The 22,070-nt window shown below is 44.7% G+C and overlaps 1 protein-coding gene across 4 annotated transcripts in view; it reads right to left on the reverse strand.

Moving 5' to 3' along the window:
• Positions 1 to 22,070, reverse strand: part of KCNT1 (potassium sodium-activated channel subfamily T member 1) — a 278,660-nt gene that overhangs the window by 252,644 nt on the left and 3,946 nt on the right. For all 4 annotated transcript variants that reach the window (XM_039911792.1, XM_039911790.1, XM_039911791.1 and 1 more), the window contains exon 2: positions 17,486 to 17,668. In XM_039911792.1, coding sequence (XP_039767726.1) covers positions 17,486 to 17,668 — 183 coding nt within the window. The remainder of the gene's footprint in view (positions 1 to 17,485; positions 17,669 to 22,070) is intronic.

Raw genomic sequence — 22,070 nt, forward strand, 5'->3', positions numbered from 1 at the left:
GTCAGCAGAAAGAGCTTCTATTCTACTTCTTCAACCTCCCACCAAAACTCATTACCATTTTGACTCTTCAATTGTTTCATTTTGGGATTCTTTCACTTTGGATTACCTTAAAAAAGACTAAATAATAGTTCAGTGATGCCTACCATTACAGTATATGGCATGCAAAATAATTCATATTAATTTTCCCAAAATTCTGGAATAGATCCTAACTTACAACGTCAGACTTCGAGGAAAATGACCCCACCATATAACCATTATTGGTAGGATTGCATCTTCAAGGCCCTTAATCTGGTTGTGTGATGGAGTGTGCCTCAATTGCTTTTGCAGGCCCTCAAAGTGTCCAATTTAGATGGCAATTTGAGCCAAGCCACACTTCTCACTATTGTGTAGAAGGCACTGAAGGCATGAATGCTTCCTGCAAATCACTCCCCTACAAATCACTCATTTGGGAAATATCACAAAGGTCCCCGGCTTTCTCCCATACAAAGGCTAACGAAAATCCATCCCGTGCAAGGAAAAGGATTCCAAAACAGCTTTTTTCATGGCATTTGCTATGTGCTTACTATGTGACAAGAACTGAGGTAGATACAAATTGTCATGTTAGAAAACCCCTGGCCTGCCTGGAACTAACAGTCTTAATCCCCATTTTACAGATGAAGTAATTGAGGCACAGAGAAGCGAAGTGACTTGCCCAAGGTCACACACGGACAAGAGGTGGAGCTTAACTTCTCTGCAGAATCCATATTCCTTTACCACAGTCAAGAAGTCAACCCTTTTAGCTGCATTTTGGGTTTGTTTTCTCTGGTGCAGGAGTAATGCTAAGCTGTGATTTGGGAAATGTAACCATTGGCAACACCGTCTTTAGAGTGAAAGGGGACACCTCTATTATTACCACATTATTGCTTTGCTAATTAAGAGTTTTCCAAAGGAAACCCAGTGCTAATACTCCAGCCTTCCTAATACCTCTGGTCGGGGTTAAAGGAAGTGTGTTTAATTTCCCAGAGCACAAATTTAGCCTATTTAGAGATTTATTTTTTTTTTGCTTATTCTAATATAGTTAAAGGCTTCTGCCAAGCAAAAAATCAACCAATCAATGACATTTATTGAGCACTTCCTGGGTGAAGAGCACTGTATATTAAGCACCAGGGAGGGATTTTTTTTAATGATATTTGTTAAATGCTTACTCCGTACCAGGCACTCGACTAAGTGCTGGGGTAGACACAGGCTAATTAGGTTGGACACAGTCCCTGTCCCACAGATGAGGTAACTGAGCCATAGAGAGGCAAAGTGACTTGCCCAAGATCCCCCAGCACATGAGCATCATAGGCAGGCTTAGAACCCAGGTCCTTCTGACTCTCAGGCCCATGCCCCATCCACTAGGACATGCTGCTTCTCTTCAGGTTGACATTCAGACAAGGTAAAGGGTGCTTCACTTAATTTGAAACTTAATGATATCCCAACTTTGATATTGAGGTATATTGGCACGAGAAGATTGAGGTCACACAAGAGATTAGCAAAGCTGATCTTGTGCGTCAGTTACCAAGAGGAAACTCTAGATTCTTTAAAGAGAGGAGGGAAATCTAGGAAAATGAAAAAAATCTGACACACGAAAAATTGTCCAGACCTTCTATATATCTATTCCTAAAGTTCATGGTGCTTCTGTTGATGACAGCCAAGATACACTGAACAATAAATAAGATTGTAAGCTCACTGTCTGCAGGGACTGTGTCTGTAATTATCGTACTCTTCCAAGTGCTTAGTACAGTGCTCTGCACACTGTAAGCACTCAGATGATAGGTTGCCAGTTTAGTTGTTTTGTTGTCTGTCTTCGTGTTTTGTTGTCTGTCACCCCCTTTTAGACTGTGAGCCCACTGTTGGGCAGGGATTCTCGCTATCTGTTGCTGAATTGTACATTCCAAGTGCTTAGTACAGTGCTCTGCACACAATAAGTGCTCAATAAATACGATTGAATGAATGAAAATACAACAGAGTTCGTAAACTCAGTCCCTTCCCGCAACAAGTTTACAGTCTAGCGGGAGAGAGCAAAATCTTCATTGCTTTACTGCAAGTTAGGGAAGATTCCTAATTTTCCCATTCCCTCTAGCCAAATGTCCACCTCCCGAGTCCCGGGGCTCCTCAGCGTGGCTTAGTGGAAAGAGCCCGGGCTGGGAAGTCAGAGGTCGTGGGTTCTAATCCCGGCTCCGCCACTAATCAGCTGGGTGACTTTGGGCAAGCCATTTCACCTCTCTGATCCTCAGTTCCCTCATCTGTAAAATGGGGATGAAGACTGTGAGCTCCACGTGGGACACCCTGATTATCTTGAAGCAGCGTGGCTCAGTGGAAAGAGCACGGGCTTTGGAGTCAGGGCTCATGAGTTCGAATCCCAGCTCTGCCACTTGTCGGCTGTGTGACTGTGGGCAAGTCACTTAACTTCTCTGTGCCTCAGTTCCCTCATCTGTAAAATGGGGATTAAGACTGTGAGCCCCACGTGGGACAACCTGATTCCCCTATGTCTACCCCAGCGCTTAGAACAGTGCTCGGCACATAGTAAGCGCTTAACAAATACCAACATTATTATTATTATTATATCCCGACAAGACTATTGCTTCAACTCCTTTCTGATATCCTGTTTCCACACTCTCCCTTTTCCAGTCCATACTTCACTCTGCTACCTAGATATTTTTTCTAAAACAATCAATCGATAGTATTTATTGAGGGCTTGCTCTGTGCAGAGCATTGTACTAAGTCTTTGGGAGGGTATAATAGAGATTGTAGACATGATTCTTGCCACCAAGAAGCTGATTCATTCAATCCTATTTCATTCAATCATATTTATTGAGCCCTGTGTGCAGGGCACTGTACTAAGTTGATAGCAGGGAGACAGGCAGCAAAATAAATTACAGGGAAAGGGAAGCAATAGCGTATAATGGGATGGTGGGGCAGTGGAAGGAATGGGTGGGGGTGAGTACCTAAGTGCTTAGGTGATGCAGAAGAGTTGAAATGGCAGCAGAAAGGGGAAACAGGGTGGGGAGATAATAATAATACTTATGGTACTTGTGAAGCGCTTACTATGTGGATGCAAAGTTATCAGGTTGGGCACAACTGCCCCACATGGAGCTTAGTCTAAGTAGGAGGGAGTAGGACTTAAGTCCCATTTTACAGAGGAAAATGAGATGAGCACTTAATCAGGGAATGCTTCTTGGAGGAGATATGACTCCAGGAAGGTTTTGAAGATGGGAAGAGCAGAGTCTGAAGGGGAAAAGAGTTACAAGCATAAGGGAGGGCTTGAGCCAGAGGTTGGTGGTGAGAGACACAAGAACGAGGTACAGTGAATAGGTTGTCTTAAGAGGACTGAAGCAGGAGAGCTGGAGTGTAGTGGGAGAGGAGCAAATACAAGTAGTGTGGAGAGAACCAATTGGCTCCCTTAAAGCCACCGGTCAGGAGTTTCTAGTTACTGCATAGAGGAAATGTCATTCTGTCCTCTTCACCCCATTCCTTCAAAACCTTCGATGGTTGCCCCTTGAAACTGGCAGAATCCACTGATTATTGGCTTTAAGGCATTCCATCAGTGGTCACCTTACTTAACGCTCTTCTCCCACGACGCTCCAGTTCACACTCTGCCTTCCTCCCAAGCCCACCCGCTCACCGGACCTTACTCTAGACTCGCCCTCCTCTAACCCATTCCTTGTTCATGCTCTTTCTACCTGGAACTCCCCCTTCTCTTGTCTCCAAGGGGCAAGGACTTTGCCTAACTCCCACCTGTGGGTTACTTACCACTTCTCAGCAAAGTGCTCTGCATACAGGAAGCATTTGGTAAATACCATTACTACTATCTTAAATCTGACAGATCACAACTCACCCCATCTCCAAAGTTCTCCTGAAAACCATTCCCCAATTAATTCACAACGCTCAGTCACGTCAACCTAACACCCACCCATAGCACCTGTGTACTTTATTCCTAGCCTCGGCACTTGGATACATGTGCATATTTTCATTTATTTATATATTCTATTTATATAGTTATCTGTACATTCAATTATTTGTTCAGCTGTTTCGTTCTGATGTGTTAGTATCGCATCCTGCTTTGCCCTTGTTCTTCTTTCGGCTTTTATTATCTGTAAATAATGTCTGCCCGTCCTTCCTGTAAGATTGTAAGTTCACTGAGGGCAGGGGATCTGGGGCCTGCTGCTGTTCCTGCTCTGCCCCAAGCCAGCTCTATGACCTCAGGAAAGTCACTTAACTGCTCTCTGCCTCGGTTTCCTCATCTATAAAATGGGAATACCATACCTGCCTCTCTCTGGATTAGTGAGACACAGAGAATGAAATGAAGTAACTGATGAGAAAGTGTTTTGGAAAATGAAAAGCTTTACACAGATTCAAGGTAGTGTCACTGTTTTTCTGAGAAAACAAATCAAGTCACATGTCCCGCCGGCTGTGAGGAAATAGAAACAAAAGAGCTGTTTGAGTTGACAGTGCCGAATGATGGCTGCTGAAGTGTTAGAGAGGCAGCAGCCCTGCTCGGGAACATCGTGGGAATCTAAGGAGGCTTAGTTAAAATTGCTCTGAAATCCTGAAAGGGGAAATAGATTAGAAAAGTTACCCCTAAGTACTGCCTGCCTCATATGAACCATGTCCTCTGGAAGACCACAACTGTGGCACTGAGCCACTGAGTGCAAAACCAAAAACAAACAGAAACCTTCAGTTCAGCAAGAAAACCCCAAACAAACACATTTTTGCACTGACTCATGCTTACAAGGGACTGAGGGATGTGGAATGGTCTTCTCTGCCACCCTCACACAGATCAAATCTCAGTCAGGAGTTTCATTTTCAAACCCCCAAAATATAGCTCCTCTCTCTGGACTGCACCTGGAGAGTTTCCAGTATGCTACCAGTCTCAACTATGGGAGGGAGAGTCAAGCAGAGGCATATCCATTCCATTCCTTTCTTGGGGAGGGGCTAGCGAGTGGAAGGCAATCTGTTACAAGTCAAAATTCCCCTGTGCTGGGCAGCAGCGGCATGGGACAGAGTTGAGGACAGAGACTCAAATTTACTGTGCAGAAGAAGGCAATGGTAAATCACTTCTGTTTTTTACCAAAACTCTGTGTGTACACTACCAGTACGATGGCAGTTGGTGGTGGGTGATCTGGGAGAGATGTGTCCATGGCGTCGCTATGGTTCGGAGATAACTCGACAGCATAAGACAGAGAATAGCTAAATACCAAGGATAAAGCCAAGTGCCATCAATAACAGTAGTAACTGACTACTTGTGCGCGGAACCCTACATTAAGAACTAGAGGGATATATAGAGGAAATTAAAACTCAATGCCTACACTCAAGGAATTTATAGTTGAATAGGAAAATCTCCAGTGGTTGCCTATCAACCTCTATAGCAAGCAAAAACTCCTCACTATTGGCTTCAGAACTCTCGATCCCCTTGTCCCCTCCCACGTCACCTCCCTTCTCTCCTTTGACATTCCAACCCACACACTCCACTCGCCTGGTGCCAACCTTCTCACTGTGCCTCATTCTTGAATGTCTTGCCGTTGACCCCTGGCCCACGTCCTACCTCTGGTCTGGAATGCCCTCTCTCCTCAAATCCGCCAAACTATCACACTCCCCACTTCAAAGCCCTACTGAAAGCTCACCTCCTCCAGGAGGCCTTCCCAGATTAAGCCTTTTCCTCTGCTTCCCCTCCTCTCCCCGACTCGACTAGCTCCCTTTGCTCTACCCCCTCCCGCCCCACAGCACTTGTGCATATGTACATATTTATAATTATATTCATTTTTAATAATTATGTGTATATATCTACAATTCTATTTATTTATAATGATGCTACTGATGCCTGTTTACTTGTTTTGATGTCTGTCTCCCCCCACTAGACTGTGAGTCCATTTTGATCAGGAATTGTCTATTTGTTGCTGAATTGTACTTTCCAAGCACTTAATACAGTGCCCTGCACCCAGTAAGTGCTCAATAAATATGAATGAATGATATTAAAGGGGAGGACTTGAGCAAGAAGATTGCAATGGGTGAGTTAAGAGTAAGGCACAGTGAGTAGATCAACTTGAGGTTAATTCAGCAGATAGTTCCCAGAAACAGAAGTCTTACCCTCTCTATGGCCTACTGTAGAAAGTTCCCATAGCCATTCCCACCAAGCACTAACTGGTTCAGAACTTATGGCTCCCCCTCACATTAAAAAAAAAATGTTAAGCACTTCCTCTAGTCCAGGCACTTTACTAAGAGCTAGGGTAGACACAAGATAATCAGGTTGGACCCAGTCCATGTCCCACATGGAGCTCAAAGTCTTAATTCCTATTTTACAGATGAGGGAAGTGAGGCACAGAGAAGTGAAGTGATTTGCCCAAGGTCACACAGCAGACAAGTGGTGAAGCCAGGGTTAGAATCCAGGTCGTTTTGACTCCCAGACTTGTGCTCTAACCACTAGGCCATGCTGCTCCAGATAATACTGTCACCCGTGGGTCTAGGGAGCAAAGTTGAAACCTGCAAAGCATACACTTCCATCAATCAGTGTCATTTACTGAATGCTTACTGTGTGCAAGGGCACCTTACTAAGTGCTTGGAAAAGTTCAGAACAGTAGAATTGTCTGTCATGATCCCCGCCCACAAAAAGTTTATAGTCTGCAGGAGGGAGACGGTAAAATAAAGGGAAATAGTAGCATATACAGATATGTATCTAAATGACATAGAACTGGGATGAATATAAAAGTGATTAAGAGGTACACGACCAAGTGTATAGGGGACACACAGCACAGGTTGGGGAGTGGAAATGAGGGCTCAGTCAGGGAAGGCCTCTTGGAAGAGATGAGATTTTAGAAGGGTTTGAAGTGGGAAGAATGGTGGTCTGTCGGATATGAAGGCGGGAAGGGAATTCTAGACCAGAGGAAGGATGTTGAGTGAGAGGTCTGTGAGGGGATAGCTGAGACAGAGGCACAAAGAGTAGATTGGCATCAGAGGAGTGAAGTGTATAGTAGTAGGTCAGCAAGATACGATAGGAGGGAAAGAGCTGATTGAGTGCCTTAAAGCTGATCATAAGGAGTTTCTGTGTGATGTTAAGGTGGACGAGCAAACACTGGAGTTTTTGAGGAGTGGAGAAATAATGGACTGAAGAGGGGAGAGACAGGAGAAAAGGAGGTTACCCATGTACTCATATTCAGCCTGAGCACTTAAGTATGTTTATTCTATGGTACATTTGTTTGGATTAATTTGCAAATATTTTTATGCCTGTCTCCCCCATTAGCTCGTAAGCTCCTTGTGGTCAGGGAATGTGTCGCTTGCATCTCGCTGCACCCAGTGGACACTCAGATGCTATTACTACTACTAAGAGTACTATAGTAAGATGCAATTTGCTCTCTAGCAGTGAAAACTCAGGTTTCCAGTTCACCCAGAAGACGTTTTGCATCTGCTGCTTTTGAGCTCTGAGGGCCTAAGACAGAGTACATGCTGGAAAATGTACATCCCTCCCCTTTCGCAGTATGAGCATCTTGTGTTCACAAGCCCCAAAGCCTTTTATAACAGCTTGTGAGGTGACCATGTCTTTGCAAATTCATTTTCTTTATGTATTTCGGCAGGGAGACTGTGAACTTCACTCTCTGGTTCATGCAAGCAGCTAGGTTTTATGCTTCTAAATATGCAATCTCTGACTACCCTCCAAGAGAGAGCTGAAAATGAGTAAAACAGCTGCCATTCTAACAGCTTCTCCAGGGAAGCCAAAGCCCCCCCTACAACCTACCCCACCCCAGCCCGACTGAAATGCGCCCAGCTGGAGTCTTGGAGGGGAGTCGCATGAGCAGATCAACAAGGGGAAAGTTCTTGGATTTAAATCGCTCTGCCAGGCTTGACCTTGACCCCCTCATCTCTGGCCGATGCTTTCAAGCTCTTTGGGTGTTAGTTTTCTTCCTTGGGTTTCTCTGATATGCAAGAGAGCTAAAGGACCCCTGCCCGACTCAGCTTCTCTGGTTATTATTTGAAAAAATATTTGATTTAGCTTAAACTCCATAGGCCTGGAACTCTTGTCTTGGCCAAGCTAACCCCTCCACACTTTTAGCAGATTAGAGAGGGTGGAAGGCAGCTTGGCAAGAAGAGAGTTCAGTGACTTCCAGAGTCCTCTGCAGTCCTCCCGGGGTGCTCTCCAAGATTGCAGGACTCTCAGACTTCACAACGGTTGGTTCCAGAGGGTCTGGAGAGTGCCCTCAGTTAATGACACACACACTCCCAATTGGGGGAGCTCATGGACCAAGCAGACACAAAGGCCTCGATGGAAGGAGAGGATCCAGTGGGGAAACCGGCATTCCGCACAACTGTGAGTTCCTCAGTGACGAGATTCAGCTCTTCCTCCATATATCCCCCCAGGTGTCTAATACAGTGCTCTGCCCACAAAAGGTAGGCGGATTTGGGTTCTAATCCTGGCTCTGCCAACTGCTTGCTGTGTGACCTTGGGCAAGTCATATCATCACCATCATCACAATAACAGTGGTATCTGTTAAGCACTTACTTCGTGCTAGGCGCTGTTCTAAGCACTGGGGTAGATACAAGGTAATCAGGTTGGACACAGTCCCCGTCTCATGTGGGGCTCACGGCTGATTCCCATTTTACAGATGAGATAACTGAGGCACAGAGAAGTTATGTGACTTATCCAAGGTCACACATCGGACACGTGGCAGGGCTGGGATTAGAACCCATGTCCTCTGACTCCCAGGCACTTTCCACTGGGCCATGCCGCTTCTCACTTAACTGCTCTGGACCTCATTTTCCTCAACTGTAAAATGCAGATTAAATACAGTGAGCCCCATGTGGGACAGGGACTGTGATGGGCCTAATTACCTTGTATCTAACCCAGCTTAACAAATACCATAAAAAAGGTGCTCAGTACCATTGAGAGGGAAGAAAATAGGTCCTCCTCCTTCCATCAGAAAATGCCAGACCTCAGTTACGCATGGGCAAGGCATGATTGCTCCCCCTTCTTTCAGTCACTGGTCCTTCTCAATTATTGCAGAGCAGCATATCAGGGAAAGGAATTCTGTAGACAACTTCATGAGTAAGCAGCATTTCTCATGTCTCTTTTCACCAGTGTCAGAAATTTAACTGAAATGCTCTGCTCGAGCTCATAAGTCATGGTGAGGAACTGATTACCATTTGATTTGGGGGCTTTGTGGAGAGAGCTTTTACCTATAAATAATCCACAAGTGGAATTTCCCCTAGATCCACTCTCTCACATTCATTGGAAAATAAATAACAATTAAGAATTCCATTCATTCATTAAAAAAAATCTATGAACGTGACATCCCTACTCCCCACTCCATCTTTCATGAATCTGTTCCCAAATTCCATACTCCTTTCTTCAAGAGAAACATCATGTTTTATTGAGCAATTTTATCCCTCTTACTTCTGTGGGTGTATTAAAAAACATATACAGAGGCTGTGGTGACAGTCATGAATCTCAGGCCCAGGACGAGACCTGAAATGAGTCACAGTAGAACATGCCTTTATTCCCCTGGAATATAATAGCCCCAGGCCCCCTGAAACATGCTAATGGTTTTACATTTAGTTTGGATAGCAGCACAATTACCACTTGTCACATTTGCGTGCTGAGTATTCTGATGGAGAGGAAAAGGGAGGGGGCAACTGGGGAGAAAGGGTACCTCTGAGAGAATGCAAGGCAGCAGGAACTCTGAATGTGACACATGGGAACAAGAATTATTGGGGAAAGGGGGAGGCAGAGTGTGAATGATCTTGGGAAAGGTCTGAGAATAGATGTGAAAGCCTATTTCGTGGCATAAGGCTCTTGGGAGGAGGTGGAGGAGGAGGAAAATGAGGATGGAGAGGAAGGGAAAAGAAAGAAGAGGGGGAAGGGGGAAAAGGACTTTAAACCTGAGATGCTTAACCTCAGGAGATATTAAGGAAGGTGACTATCGTTCAGAGTAGTCCCTTTCACCTTTTAAAGAACTTCATGCTGTGCCGTCTCGGTAAAGTAAAACTTAGCTGCCACTACCTCCACCAGCATCAGAGGATGCAGTGGCACCCAACACAGAGCCTGGTGATCCTCACTCTTGTTCCTCCCTCCCAGTAAAGGATCCTTTCTGTGAAGTCATCTGCTGTTCTTAGCAGGTCCTCTTCAAGCCTTTAAAAGTCATCCAGAAAATGAAAGTTCCATCTTTCCAGGGATATGACAGCTAGAGGCTGATTCCATTTCATTTAATGCAACAGAATTCTTACCACTAGAATGCGAGAATTTTTTAGCCACACAGCTTGGTACTTCCTTCTATTTAATCTGGCTTATAGGAATGGGGAAAACTTGCATCACAGTATCACTGGGCAAGATAAGGCAACTCGTTAATCCTGAACGCAGTGACTCTCTCCAAATTCAGCGACCATAAGGTAATTTTCCAAGCGCTTAGTACAGTGCTCTGCACATAGTAAGCGCTCAATAAATACTATTGAATGAATTCTCCACTCAACAGGAAAGAACATCCAGGTTTAATTCTCCCCAAAGCAGTGTCCAGGGAAATGCTGCCAACTCTACATACTGCACCAGGTTTATGGGAATGAATATCTGTCACCTTCAAAAATTATTTTACAGGCAAAGCTCACTTTTCTAAATGAGAGAAGCCTGGACCTTTCTTATGGGTTCTGGGACCAGTCTGCCCTATGTGCAAATAAAAAAATATGGTGAATGTGAACCAAGAGTAATGTCATTCCGGATCAGGCCAAAGCTCAGTTCATCCTACTCAGTGTTCTGTCTCTGGCAGTGGTACATAGAGACGCCTGGAAGGATGCTATACTGGCTGCCTTCCCCAATATGCATCCTTATGGGAAGAGATTCTCTCCCAGTGCCTAGTACAGAGCTCTGCACTCAGTAAGAGCTTAAGAAATACTGTTACAACTAAAGAGAAGAGGCCACAGCATGACCAGGAAACACTTGGAATGCCCTCCCTCCTCATATCCTACAATTACTCTCCCCCTCTTTAAAGCCTTAAATGAAGGCACATCTCCTCCAAGAGGCCTTCCCTGACTAAGCCCTCCTTTTCTCCCACTCCCTTCTGTCACTCTTTTTCCCTTTACTCATCACTCCTCCCAGCCCCACAGCATTATGTACATATCTGTAATTTACTCATTGATATTAATGACTGCCTCCCCCTCTAGACTGTAAGCTTGTTGTGGACAGGGAATACGTCTGTTTATAGTTATACTGTACTCTCCCAAGTGCTTAGTATACAGCACTGCACACAGTAAGTGCTCAATAAATACGACTGAATGAAAGAAAACTGGCCCACAAAGATGTTCGGTAGCTGGTGTCCATGGAGGGCCAATCTGAGTCAATCCACCCATGAAGGATGAGTCAAGAAAGACCAGCATAAGTGGTAACAGAAAGTAGAGAAGCTTCCCCTCCTCGGGTCATCCCCATGCCTTGCTTTCAAGCCACCAACCTGGGGATTTTCTGGGGAGTTCTGACAAGGCCATCCAGCCCTGAGAGTGAGGCAGTTGAGATTCATTGGAGAAGCATAGAAAGCAGCATGGCCTAGGGGATAAAGCACTGGCTTGGAAAGTCAGAGGGCCTGGGTTCTAATCCCCGTTCAGCCATTTTCCTGCTGTGGAACCTTGGGCAACTCACTTATCTGTGCTTCAGTATCCTCAACTGCCAAAATAGGGATTCAGTACCTGTTCTCCCTTCTATTTAGACTGTAAGCCCCATGTGAGATAGGGACTGTAACCATCCTAATTAACTTGTATCTATCCCAGTGTTTTGAACCGTGCTTGACACATAGTTTACACTGAATGCCATTTAAAAAAAAAAAGAGGGGTAGGAAAGAAAGACTGGAGACATTGCAGGAATCTGAGAAAGGAGAGGTCCATTTTCTGTCCCAAAAGTGGGATGGAGGATTCTGATATACAGACTCCACTCCCCAACAATATGTTCAGGGACTAAGCACCTCAGTAGTTCCTTGCTCATAGAAGATATTTTTTTGATGTCTGTCTCCCCCATTAATAATAATAATAATGATGTTGGTATTTGTTAAGCACTTACTATGCAAAGAGCACTGTTCTAAGTGCTGGGGTAGATACAGGGTCATCAGGTTGTCCCACCTGAGGCTCACAGTCTTTATGCCCATTTTGCAGATGAGGTAACTGAGGCACAGAGAAGTGAAGTGACTTGCCCACAGTCACACAGCTGACAAATGGCAGAGCCAGGATTCGAATCCATGACCTCTGACTCCCAAGCCCAGGCTCTTTCCACTGAGCCACACTGCTTCTCTATTAAACTGTAAGAACTTTGTGGGCAGGGATCAAATCTATCAACTCTCTTATACTCTTCCAAGAACTTAGTACAGTGCTCTATACATAGTAAATGCTCAGTAAATACCAATGATTCCCTCTAAACACCTGAGCAAACCACTATGGACCTCTCTCCTGAATTTATCCAAATCCCTTGAATCTGAAGATATTTCCAACATACACACCAACCTGTTGGTATAAATTCCCCATCCTTACCACCAACAGGGGTCAGAGCAATTTTCCTCCCTTGCTTTTGAATTTACTACTTACTAACTTCAGTGAGTATCCCTCATGCTGTTAGTGAATGGTAATTCTCTTTTCCCCCTCCCCGGTCCCTTCGTGATTTTGCAAACTTCAGCCACCCCCTTAGTCAGGCTTCATCTTTCCAGACTGTCCTCATGCATGCCTGTGGTAATCATGCAAAACAATCCATCAATCAATCAATGGCATTTATTGAGTGCTTACGATGAGCAGAGCACTCTATGAACAGTTTGGGAGAGTATAATCCAACAGAGTTGTCAGACATATTCCCTGCCCACAGAGAGCTTAATTAATATAATTAAGGCAGACATTAATGTAAATAAGTGATTTATACCATATAATTTAAATCCAGGCAGGGTCCAGATGGACTGATTGCTTCGGAATGCATTTTAACAGTGGGGAGTGAGAATTGACTGTCTCTCTTGAGACGCCAAGCCAAAATGGGGTGAGAGGATGAACTCTTCTTGCATTAAACACTACTGTGTGTCACTCTGCCTCAATGTGAGTGAATAGGTTTCCAAAGAAGAGAATGCCAGTACCTGCCCTAGCCCACAGGGTCACCAATTCTGAAGGAACTTTGATACCAAGATCCTCCTTTGTGGTTCGCTGATTTAATCTCCAAGTATATGAAATGTGATCATGCTGCGACTGGTTAGTAAACCATATCAGAACTCTGGGCCTTCGGGTATTTTTTCAAAAAAATTAGAACAAAACAATCCACTGGTCAATTTCATAAAAACAGTCCTGAAATCATCTCCTTCCCTTTGATCCTTACTCCACCCGCAAGTGTAAAACTGATGAGAACAGGCTGTTCGGAGGTAGGGAGGGAAATTACGATATAAAATTAGCAATTGGTGCAGAGCCTTTTTTTACATCAGGAAACATCAATTAAGAGATTGGAACAGGAAATCTGAATTTCTTTGCTGATTTATCAGCACATTCTTTCCTACCTCTTCTTTCCCACTTTCCTTCTTCTATCCAGTGCACACATGGTTATCATAATTACAAGAAGAAAACTGCACTTAAGAATGAGTCATGATTGCTGAATAGCTAAAAAGTTAAATGGACACCGAGATATTCCACAGCAAGGAATGTATAATTCTTCACTTGCTCCATTTGGAATTTGGTCCTTTTATTACTGTCTCAGAAATACAATATAAATGACTAATAAGGGTTTGGTTTTTTTTTAAAACAAATTACAGAACTTTTTTCCATTTGAGTACTCTTGGCAGCCTCCTCGGAAATACGGAAAGGGATACAAAGGAGAAATCCAAAGCAAAAACTTAAAAACACTCTAAAAATTCAATACCCTTTTAAAAAAAATGAATCCAAGCCATACTAGCAGCCAAGACATGTCCTGTCCAAGATTCTATCTCTGATAGTGAATGCTTAAAGGAATATTGTGACGGTTGCCCCCAGTGACATCCAACATATGGTTATGGAAACATCATCCCTTAACATTTCCCTCTAATAACCTACTGTGAACCCCTCATGCATAAAGTTTATCCAAACTCCATACGAACCTACTGATATTTTCAGCTTTGCATGCCTTTCGTGAATTCTGCATGTTCACCACCTGCCGTGCAAGGAAGTGTTTCCTTTCATTTATTTTGAACTTATTGCTTTCAACCTTCAGTGGGTGCCCCTTATCCTGTTGGGAAACAACAATTCCATGTTTTCTCTGTCCACTCCCTTTATAATTTAGTGGATTTCAATCATATCACCTCTCAGATTTATTTTTCCCAGGCTGAAGGGTTCTGTGTCCATGAGGAAGATACCCCACTCTCCTGAACGTCTTGATTGCCCCATCGGTGCCTTTTCCAGCTCGATACGTTCTTTCTAAGAGGCCAAGGCCCAAACTGCACCCAGTGATGGATGGGTTTGCTATTCTTCAAGCAAATTAGCCTCATCATCACCACCATCAACATTTATTGATTTTTTTTGCCTAAGGCAAAATATCATTCTCTCCCTCTAATAATGATGGTACTTGTTAAGTGCTAACTATGTGCCAAGCACTGTTCTAAGCACCATAAACTTGTTGTGGGCAGGGAAGAGGTCTACCAACTCTTTTGTACTGTATTCTCTCAAACACTTAGTTCAGTTCTCTGCACAGAATAGGCACTTACTGATAGGATTATCATTTATGCTTACTGTCATTGAGTGCTTACTTGTGTGCAGAGCACTGAACTAAGTACTTGAGACAGCAGTAGTATAATTATTATACTTACTAAGCACTATGTGCCAACCACTGTACTAAGCTCAATAAATACCACTGATTGACTAATCATTTCCAACTACCCTCCTTCCAATGAGGGTGCAGCAAAATGACTTCTAAAAAAACTGCCATGCAAATGCCCAAATTTCTCTTGAAATGGTTGATTATGGCAACACTTTTTTCCATTCCTTCCAGAAAATAGATGTGATCTGGGCAGTGATCCGGGGGAAGAAAAAAAAAAAATCAGTCTGCATAACTCCAGAGCCAGTGTGGAACAATATTTGCAAACAATTATAGATGAGGACATGAAAACAAGCTAGCCAGTAAGTGTCACATTTCAAACAGACGAAAGTTTTAGTGAGGAAGGATTCTCAAGTCACAATAATTTAAAATTACCATATGCTTTGGAGGAACCTTTTATTCAGAGTCTTTAAGACTTTAAAACAGTTGCATTAGAGATTTCTAAGCACTTTAGTCTTAAAACCTCCGATATAGGTATTGGACTACTTTGTCTACCAATGCAGTTATTTCTAGGTGGAATTCCTCAGCTCCCTAATCAAGTCTCCATCAATCGATGTTATAACTTACATTAATATTAACGGTAAACATTTATGGAACGGCCAAAGACGCTACGCATTCTCTACAAGAAAATGATAAAACAGTCAGATACCAAATGCTCCATCTATCACCAAAGATAACAGATTTTTTTTTAGAGAGTAAAATACTTGAGACAAAAACCAAGCTGATCAAGTCACAGCCACCAAGGGAGTTAATTAAGTTTCAGCCAATTTAGAAAGCTTCTCAAGCATATTACTCTGAATCTGGGAAAAGCATACACTGTCCCTTTGTCACAGAACAAACAGAACTTAAAATTCAAATCTTGTTCACTTATAAAAATATTCCATATTCACTCTCGATTTGAGACCAACTGCATTTTGTAATTGCTCTAATATTTCAGTTCTTTTCTAGTCTCTGGCTCTGCATAGGTAACAGAATATCAACCTCTGAAATTTTAAGGAATGCTTCCTCTCACAAATAAAAATCCTTGTTCTCTAGTTTTGTACAGGCCCCATGTGCCTCTTTGTATTGATTCTTTCCAAGGTCTGGAAATATATTAAGTCATTAGTGTTAAAAGGCATCTTACTTTTAAGAGTCACATTCATCACCTTCTAGCTTTTCGATCTCTTGATGTGCACTTGATATCACTGGTCCGCTAATCTGAATAATAAAGACTGGAAACAAATCAAATTTACCATATCAAATTACAAGCTCTAAGTAGGGAATGAGACTTGGAAATATCTGGAAGATTACTTAGTACTCAAAATTCCACAAAAGGTGTTTCCTGGCTTTAGAAAATGTATTCTAAGCTTCTGAGATAGGTACAAGTGAAAAGCTTCTAGCAATATTACTTGATCCAAGTGTTGTGGATTTACAGATGGCCACATTCTGATGGATAAACAGTTATGTGCAACAATTCGCCAGCTACCATCATGGCCATTTAATTTTGAACATGATCTAGGGGTCCGGCCACATCGGTTTTATTTGGCCTGTCATTCATGAGAATAACAATGTAATAGAGAGACTTCTTTTTCTCCACCGTCTACATCAACTGATAAATTACAGAATAATGGCTTCACATTTTGATTCCCAAGGATGGAGCACATCTCAAAGACATATCTGAACTGCCACCACTCAGCACAGCAAGCTCAAAAGCAAGAAAGGCCCCACGGACCCAAAAGGGGGATGGGAGGGAGGCGCTACAAGACGAATTAAAAAGAGTTGACGACGAATTGCTATTAATGCGAGGAGGAGGGAATCTATCCACACAATCTCTCAACCCGTGAGCCATTAGAGTAATTTATCCAGAAGCTGGCACCTACGACAAAGACACGAACTAGGGACTTTTCCACAACCGGCTCTTGAAATCCAATCCCAAACTATTCCGAGACACTAAAGGTTTTGGCAGTCTCCCTCGGGGTCACTTCCCGTGCATTCGCTGTAGATTAGTGTCAACTTCACACTGGGAACAATGCAGCAGCCCAGGAGGCTCCACGACCAAACATAAATCACGCGGAACCCACCCGAACAGTCTACAGAGGAGAGGGGCTCCCTTTATGGACCCTAACGCCCTCGGATTCTTCCGACAGAGATGAAAAACCACCTTCCTAGAGGTCCCAGAAGCCAAAGACCCCGAGAGAATCTGCTCCGGTGGTTTCTCCAACCGAACAGTAGGGAAACTTTGACACTCTCGCTCCTCGCCTCTTCACAGATGCACAGGGATATCGGCAGCCAAGGTTGCAGGCGCCGACCAGGATGGGCCTTCCAGAGGGGCAAGTTTGGGAAGATGAGGGCTGAGGCCGGGAGGTAGCCCTCCTTGCAGGACCACGGAGAGCGCTCCACGAGTAGCCAGCGCAGGCCTGGGCTTTGGAGCGGCTCTTGAGGGATTTGGGCTGATCGGCCCTGGGCAAAGGGAGCCTGGGTTTGGGATGGGAGCCTGGGATTGGGTTGGCGCCGTGCCTGCATCTTGCGGGGTGGGGGAGAAGCGAACAGTGGGGGCAACTGGGCGAGGGGGACAATCCAGACCCCCGCCCCGGTCCCACGAGCACCTCTGAGCTCCGAGCATCCCGGGGGTGACGGGGTTGACCCGGGGGGGGGGGGGAGGGTACAAGCTCCTCTGACCCCCATGCCCTTGGACACCTCCGAACCCCGTGTCCTCACCTGTCGTCGTTCTGGAAGGACTGGTCTCCCAGGAGCAGATCTCGGAACCGATAGCGGGGGGGCAGGGGCAGCACCTCGGAGTCCAGCTCGTTCATTTTGAGGGAGGTGATGTCCAGGAGCACTCCGCTCTTGCAGCCGCTGTCTCTGTCGCCTTCTCCTCCCCCTCCGCTCTGGCTCTGCAGCCTGCACATACACACAAGGAAAAAACAAAACCCACCCGGTTCGGAAAAACTGTGACTTTCTCTAAGGCTCTGTACAGCCCCACGAGCTTCCCCCCTGCAGCCCCCTCCCCCTACACCCACTCCCCACCCTTGAGAGCAGCAGTGGCGGTGGCTCCAAGGCAGCGACAGCAGCGCCAGAATTTCCTTCCCCCCTTTCTTCCCGTGCCCGGATCCTGCACGCCGGCGGTTGGAGTTCTTCACTCCCTCCCCCACACCGTTCCCACTCCCCTCTGGAATCGGCACGTTGTACCGAGGAGAGCACCCGAGACGGATGGAGCTCCTCCCCTCCCCGCTGTCCCCCAAACTTGGGATTCCCCAAAAGAAAAGGCGGAGGGGGAAGATATGCCTGCCCTTTGGAATTACATCGCTTCTTCCCCGGGGAGATCTTGAAGAAACTCTTAATTCTTAGAAGGCAGCTCTGCTAAGTGCTTCTCCCGGAGTTAAAGTCAGACGGATGTCTCTGCAAGGGATACGGTTAATAATCCTCATTTCCTCCAGCTGGTCTTTGGAATCTCCCTCCGCCTCCGTCCAAGTTCAGGAGAGAATTGGGTAAGCAAAGGAGTTTGGGGAGGGAAATGGTGGTGGACAGGGGAGTGTTCTGGAGGAAGAAGGGTAAACCAAAAGAGGAAATTTGTCTCTTCATCCCTACCCCCACCTCCTCTGTTGTACATGCTGGAGAAGGGAAGGATGGGGGGGAGGGGAGGAAGGGGGACCCCCTTTGTCAGATAAACTGGGAAATTCATAGGGGGGGAAGGGGAGGGGGCAGTAGAGGAAGAGAAAGGGGAAAATAAGAGTGATTACCAATCCAAAAGTGATGGTAGATAAGCCATTGAACATTTCCCAACTCTGGGGCACTAAGGTAAATGATCAAGGGTCTGGCCTGCAGCTAAATGGCCTTGCAGGAAGGTTTAATACACTATCAAGAGAATAAGGCAGGAGGGTAAGGCAGGAGATTATAGCTTTCCTCCTTTGGTGTCCTGATTGGGGCTGAAAAGTGAAAGTATCTCATGTTCAGCACAATATTTTCAAGAAAGAACTGCTGTACGTTACCTCTGCGAGGAACTTCTCCCCTCACCCACCCCAACACATAAGACACACCGTCCCCTTAAGGCATGCCTTTTAATATAAACCAGTGCACCCTCTAGCCTCTCATGCATGCAGAATAGGCTCTCATCTATACAGATGCTATATTTTTACAGACCAGGGGCTTAGTAAGATAAGACTCTCTCTTCCACTAGTGTCAGGAAGTGCCAGTGGAATTGTTTCTAAACAGAGAAAGTTGTCTTCTCTGCCCAAGATCTGCTCTTGAATATTTAAAATGTATGGGGGGCACAGGGGGGATTAAGTGGGGAGGAACGTCTTTCGAAGAATCAAAATATCTATCCTACAGAGAGTGACTCATCTTTTCAGAGAACATAGTCCTGGGAATCATCTTGCTCTTTAGCTAGAGCACCAATATGTGGGATATTCGACAGCTTCAATCCATTATCAAACCCAGGGTTCAGACTTTTTTCCCTCCTGTCACAGCACCCAAACCCAACCAAGACCAAGGTCTGAAAACATACTGCCTTTTCTGTAATAATACAATCACAGAGCAATCGATAAATCTTATTTGAGTGCTTACTATGTGCAGAGCAGTGTACTAGGTGCGTGGTAGAGTACAATACAACAGAGTTGTTAGACACGTTCCCTGCCTAGAACGAGCTTACAGTCTGGAAGTGTGAGGGCACCTGAGTGCTCAGAGCCACACATGAGTTTGAGCAACCTTGGGAATTTTTTTTTCATGTTTTGACAACCTGGTTCATCTAACAGGCCACCCATCATGTATCCCAGAGAAGGGAAAAGTGAAGTGTAAAGTGATGGGTATATGAGATGAAGGAGGAATGGAGAGAAGAGGAATTCACTGTTTCATCAGATGGATGGATGCCTTCCCTTCTCACCTCTCTAATTGGTCACCTGTCACCCACGGTGTGAAGTTGAAAAAGGGAGAACTCTGGTGAAAAATCAAATCCCCTGAAGTAATCTGCTGTTTAGCCATTACCCATCTCACTTTCCAGATTTTAACAGCACTTCAATGTGAACCTGCTTTGATTAAATCCTGTTTCTGACCAAATTTACAGCAAGTTGAAAAAGTTTCAGGGATTACACTCATGTCCTAATGAAGTTAGAGATATCAGATTATCAGCCCCTGTTAATGGGGACCTGTACCTCTGAATCTGTTTCACATTTTAGTACAAACAGGCTAAAATACTAGGCTGAACTGTGGCCAGGGTATTTTTGCCATTAAGCTCCTTGTGGGCAAGGATTGTTTCTACCAACTCTATCAACTGGTAATAATGTTGGTATTTGTTAAGTGCTTACTGTGTGCAGGGCACTGTTCTAAGCGCTGGAGTAGATACAGGGTAATCAGGTTGTCCCATGTGAGGCTCACAGTTAAACCTCATTTTACAGATGAGGTAACTGAGGCACAGAGAAGTTAAGTGACTTGGCCACAGTCACACAGCTGACAAGTGGCGGAGCCGGGATTCGAACCCATGACATCTGACTCCCAAGCCCGGGCTCTTTCCACTGAGCCACACCTCCAAAGCACTTAGTACAGTGCTCGGAACCCAAAAACTGTTGAGCTCATTATCTCAGGCTTGGCCACTGATTGATGTACTTTCCAAGTGCTTAGTACAGTGTTCTGCACATAGTAAGTGCTCAATAAATACGACTGAATGAATGAATCCAGGAATCTGTCAGACTGAAGGTTGATAAACCTGCCTAGACACTAGGCTACTAGGAGTGACTTTAGACTGGCAAAGACCAAAATACAATTTGTCAGTCAAGTGGAGAGGTGGACCTAAAAAGAACATGGAGGTTTCTGGTGGCTCATTGATTTTTTTTTTTAATGGAATTTGTTAGGTGCTTACTATGTGCCAGGCACTGTATTTAATGCTGGAATACATACAAGGTAATTAAGGTCAGACACAGTTCTTGTCCCAGATGGGGCTCACAGTCTTAATCCCTATTTTACAGATGAGGTAACTGAAGCACAGAGAAGTTAAGTGACTTGCCCAAGGTCTCACAGCAGACAAGTGGCAGAGCCAGGATCAGGCGTAATGGGAAGACCATTGGCCTGGTAGTCAGAAGGTCATGGGATCTAATCCCAGCTCTGCCACTTGTCTGTTGTGTGGGCTTGAGCAAGTAGCCTAACTTCTCTGTGCCTCAGTTATCTCCCTGTTAAGTAACTTGCCCAAGGTCTCACAGCAGACAAGTGGCAGAGCCAGGATCAGGTGTAATGGGAAGACCATGGGCCTGGTAGTCAGAAGGTCATGGGATCTAATCCCAGCTCTGCCACTTGTCTGTTGTGTGGGCTTGAGCAAGTAGCCTAACTTCTCTGTGCCTCAGTTATCTCATCTGTAAAATGGGGATTAAGGCTTTGAGCCCCATGCGGGACAGAGACTGTGTCCAACCCAATTTGCCTGTATCTACCCCAGCACATAGTACAATGCCTGGCATGTAATAAGTGCTTAACCAATACCACAGTTATTAGTATTATTATCATTATTATTATTAACACAGATGCTCTGACTCCCAGGACCATGATCTTTCCACTAGGCCATGCTGCTTCTCACCTTGTTTGCATGGCACAAACCCATGACATTTAGTCCCAGGCAAATTTAACCCTAATACAGAAACACTCTTCAAAAAACAAGCTTGCCCCATGCAGATGTTAGGGTTGCAGAGAGGATTGGGTTAGGAAAAATGGATCCAAATCCATCAGGTCAGTAAACAAGATGTTCCCAATACCATTTTATAGATCTTTTTGAAAACCTCTGTCAAATCCCTGTTCTGATGAGCTTATGTTGCAAAGCCTCTGTCCCATCCTGGCTTACTCTTTCAGAAGAAAAAGCTAAGAGATTTTATATCACCAAAGGAACTTTTAAATGCATCTTTAAGCATCTTCAAAACTCATGATGAACAAGGGATGCTATTGAGTTACCTTCATTACATTTACATCATAAGCTTTCTGCCTTGTAATGAACAGCCATGAAAAATCTCAAACTAGTCCCTCAGAAACACCCTGCCAACTGCAGAATGTCAGAGGTAGAGACGCTCCAGAGACTAAAGTGTCCCTATGAATTTACAGAACTTCCAGTGGTTGCCATCCACCTCCCCCTCAAACAAAAACTCCTTACCATTGGCTTTGAAACACTATCACCTTGCCCTCTCCTACCTTAGCTCACTGACTTCCTACTACAACCCAGTATGTTCAACTTCACTCCTCTAACACCAACCTACTCACTGGACCTCGATCTCATCTATCTCACCACTAACCCCTCACTCATACCCTTCCCTGTGGCCTGGAACTCCCTCCCTCT

The sequence above is a fragment of the Ornithorhynchus anatinus genome, chromosome 4 (assembly GCF_004115215.2).
Source record: "Ornithorhynchus anatinus isolate Pmale09 chromosome 4, mOrnAna1.pri.v4, whole genome shotgun sequence".
In the NCBI taxonomy this organism is placed as follows: Eukaryota; Metazoa; Chordata; class Mammalia; order Monotremata; family Ornithorhynchidae; genus Ornithorhynchus; species Ornithorhynchus anatinus.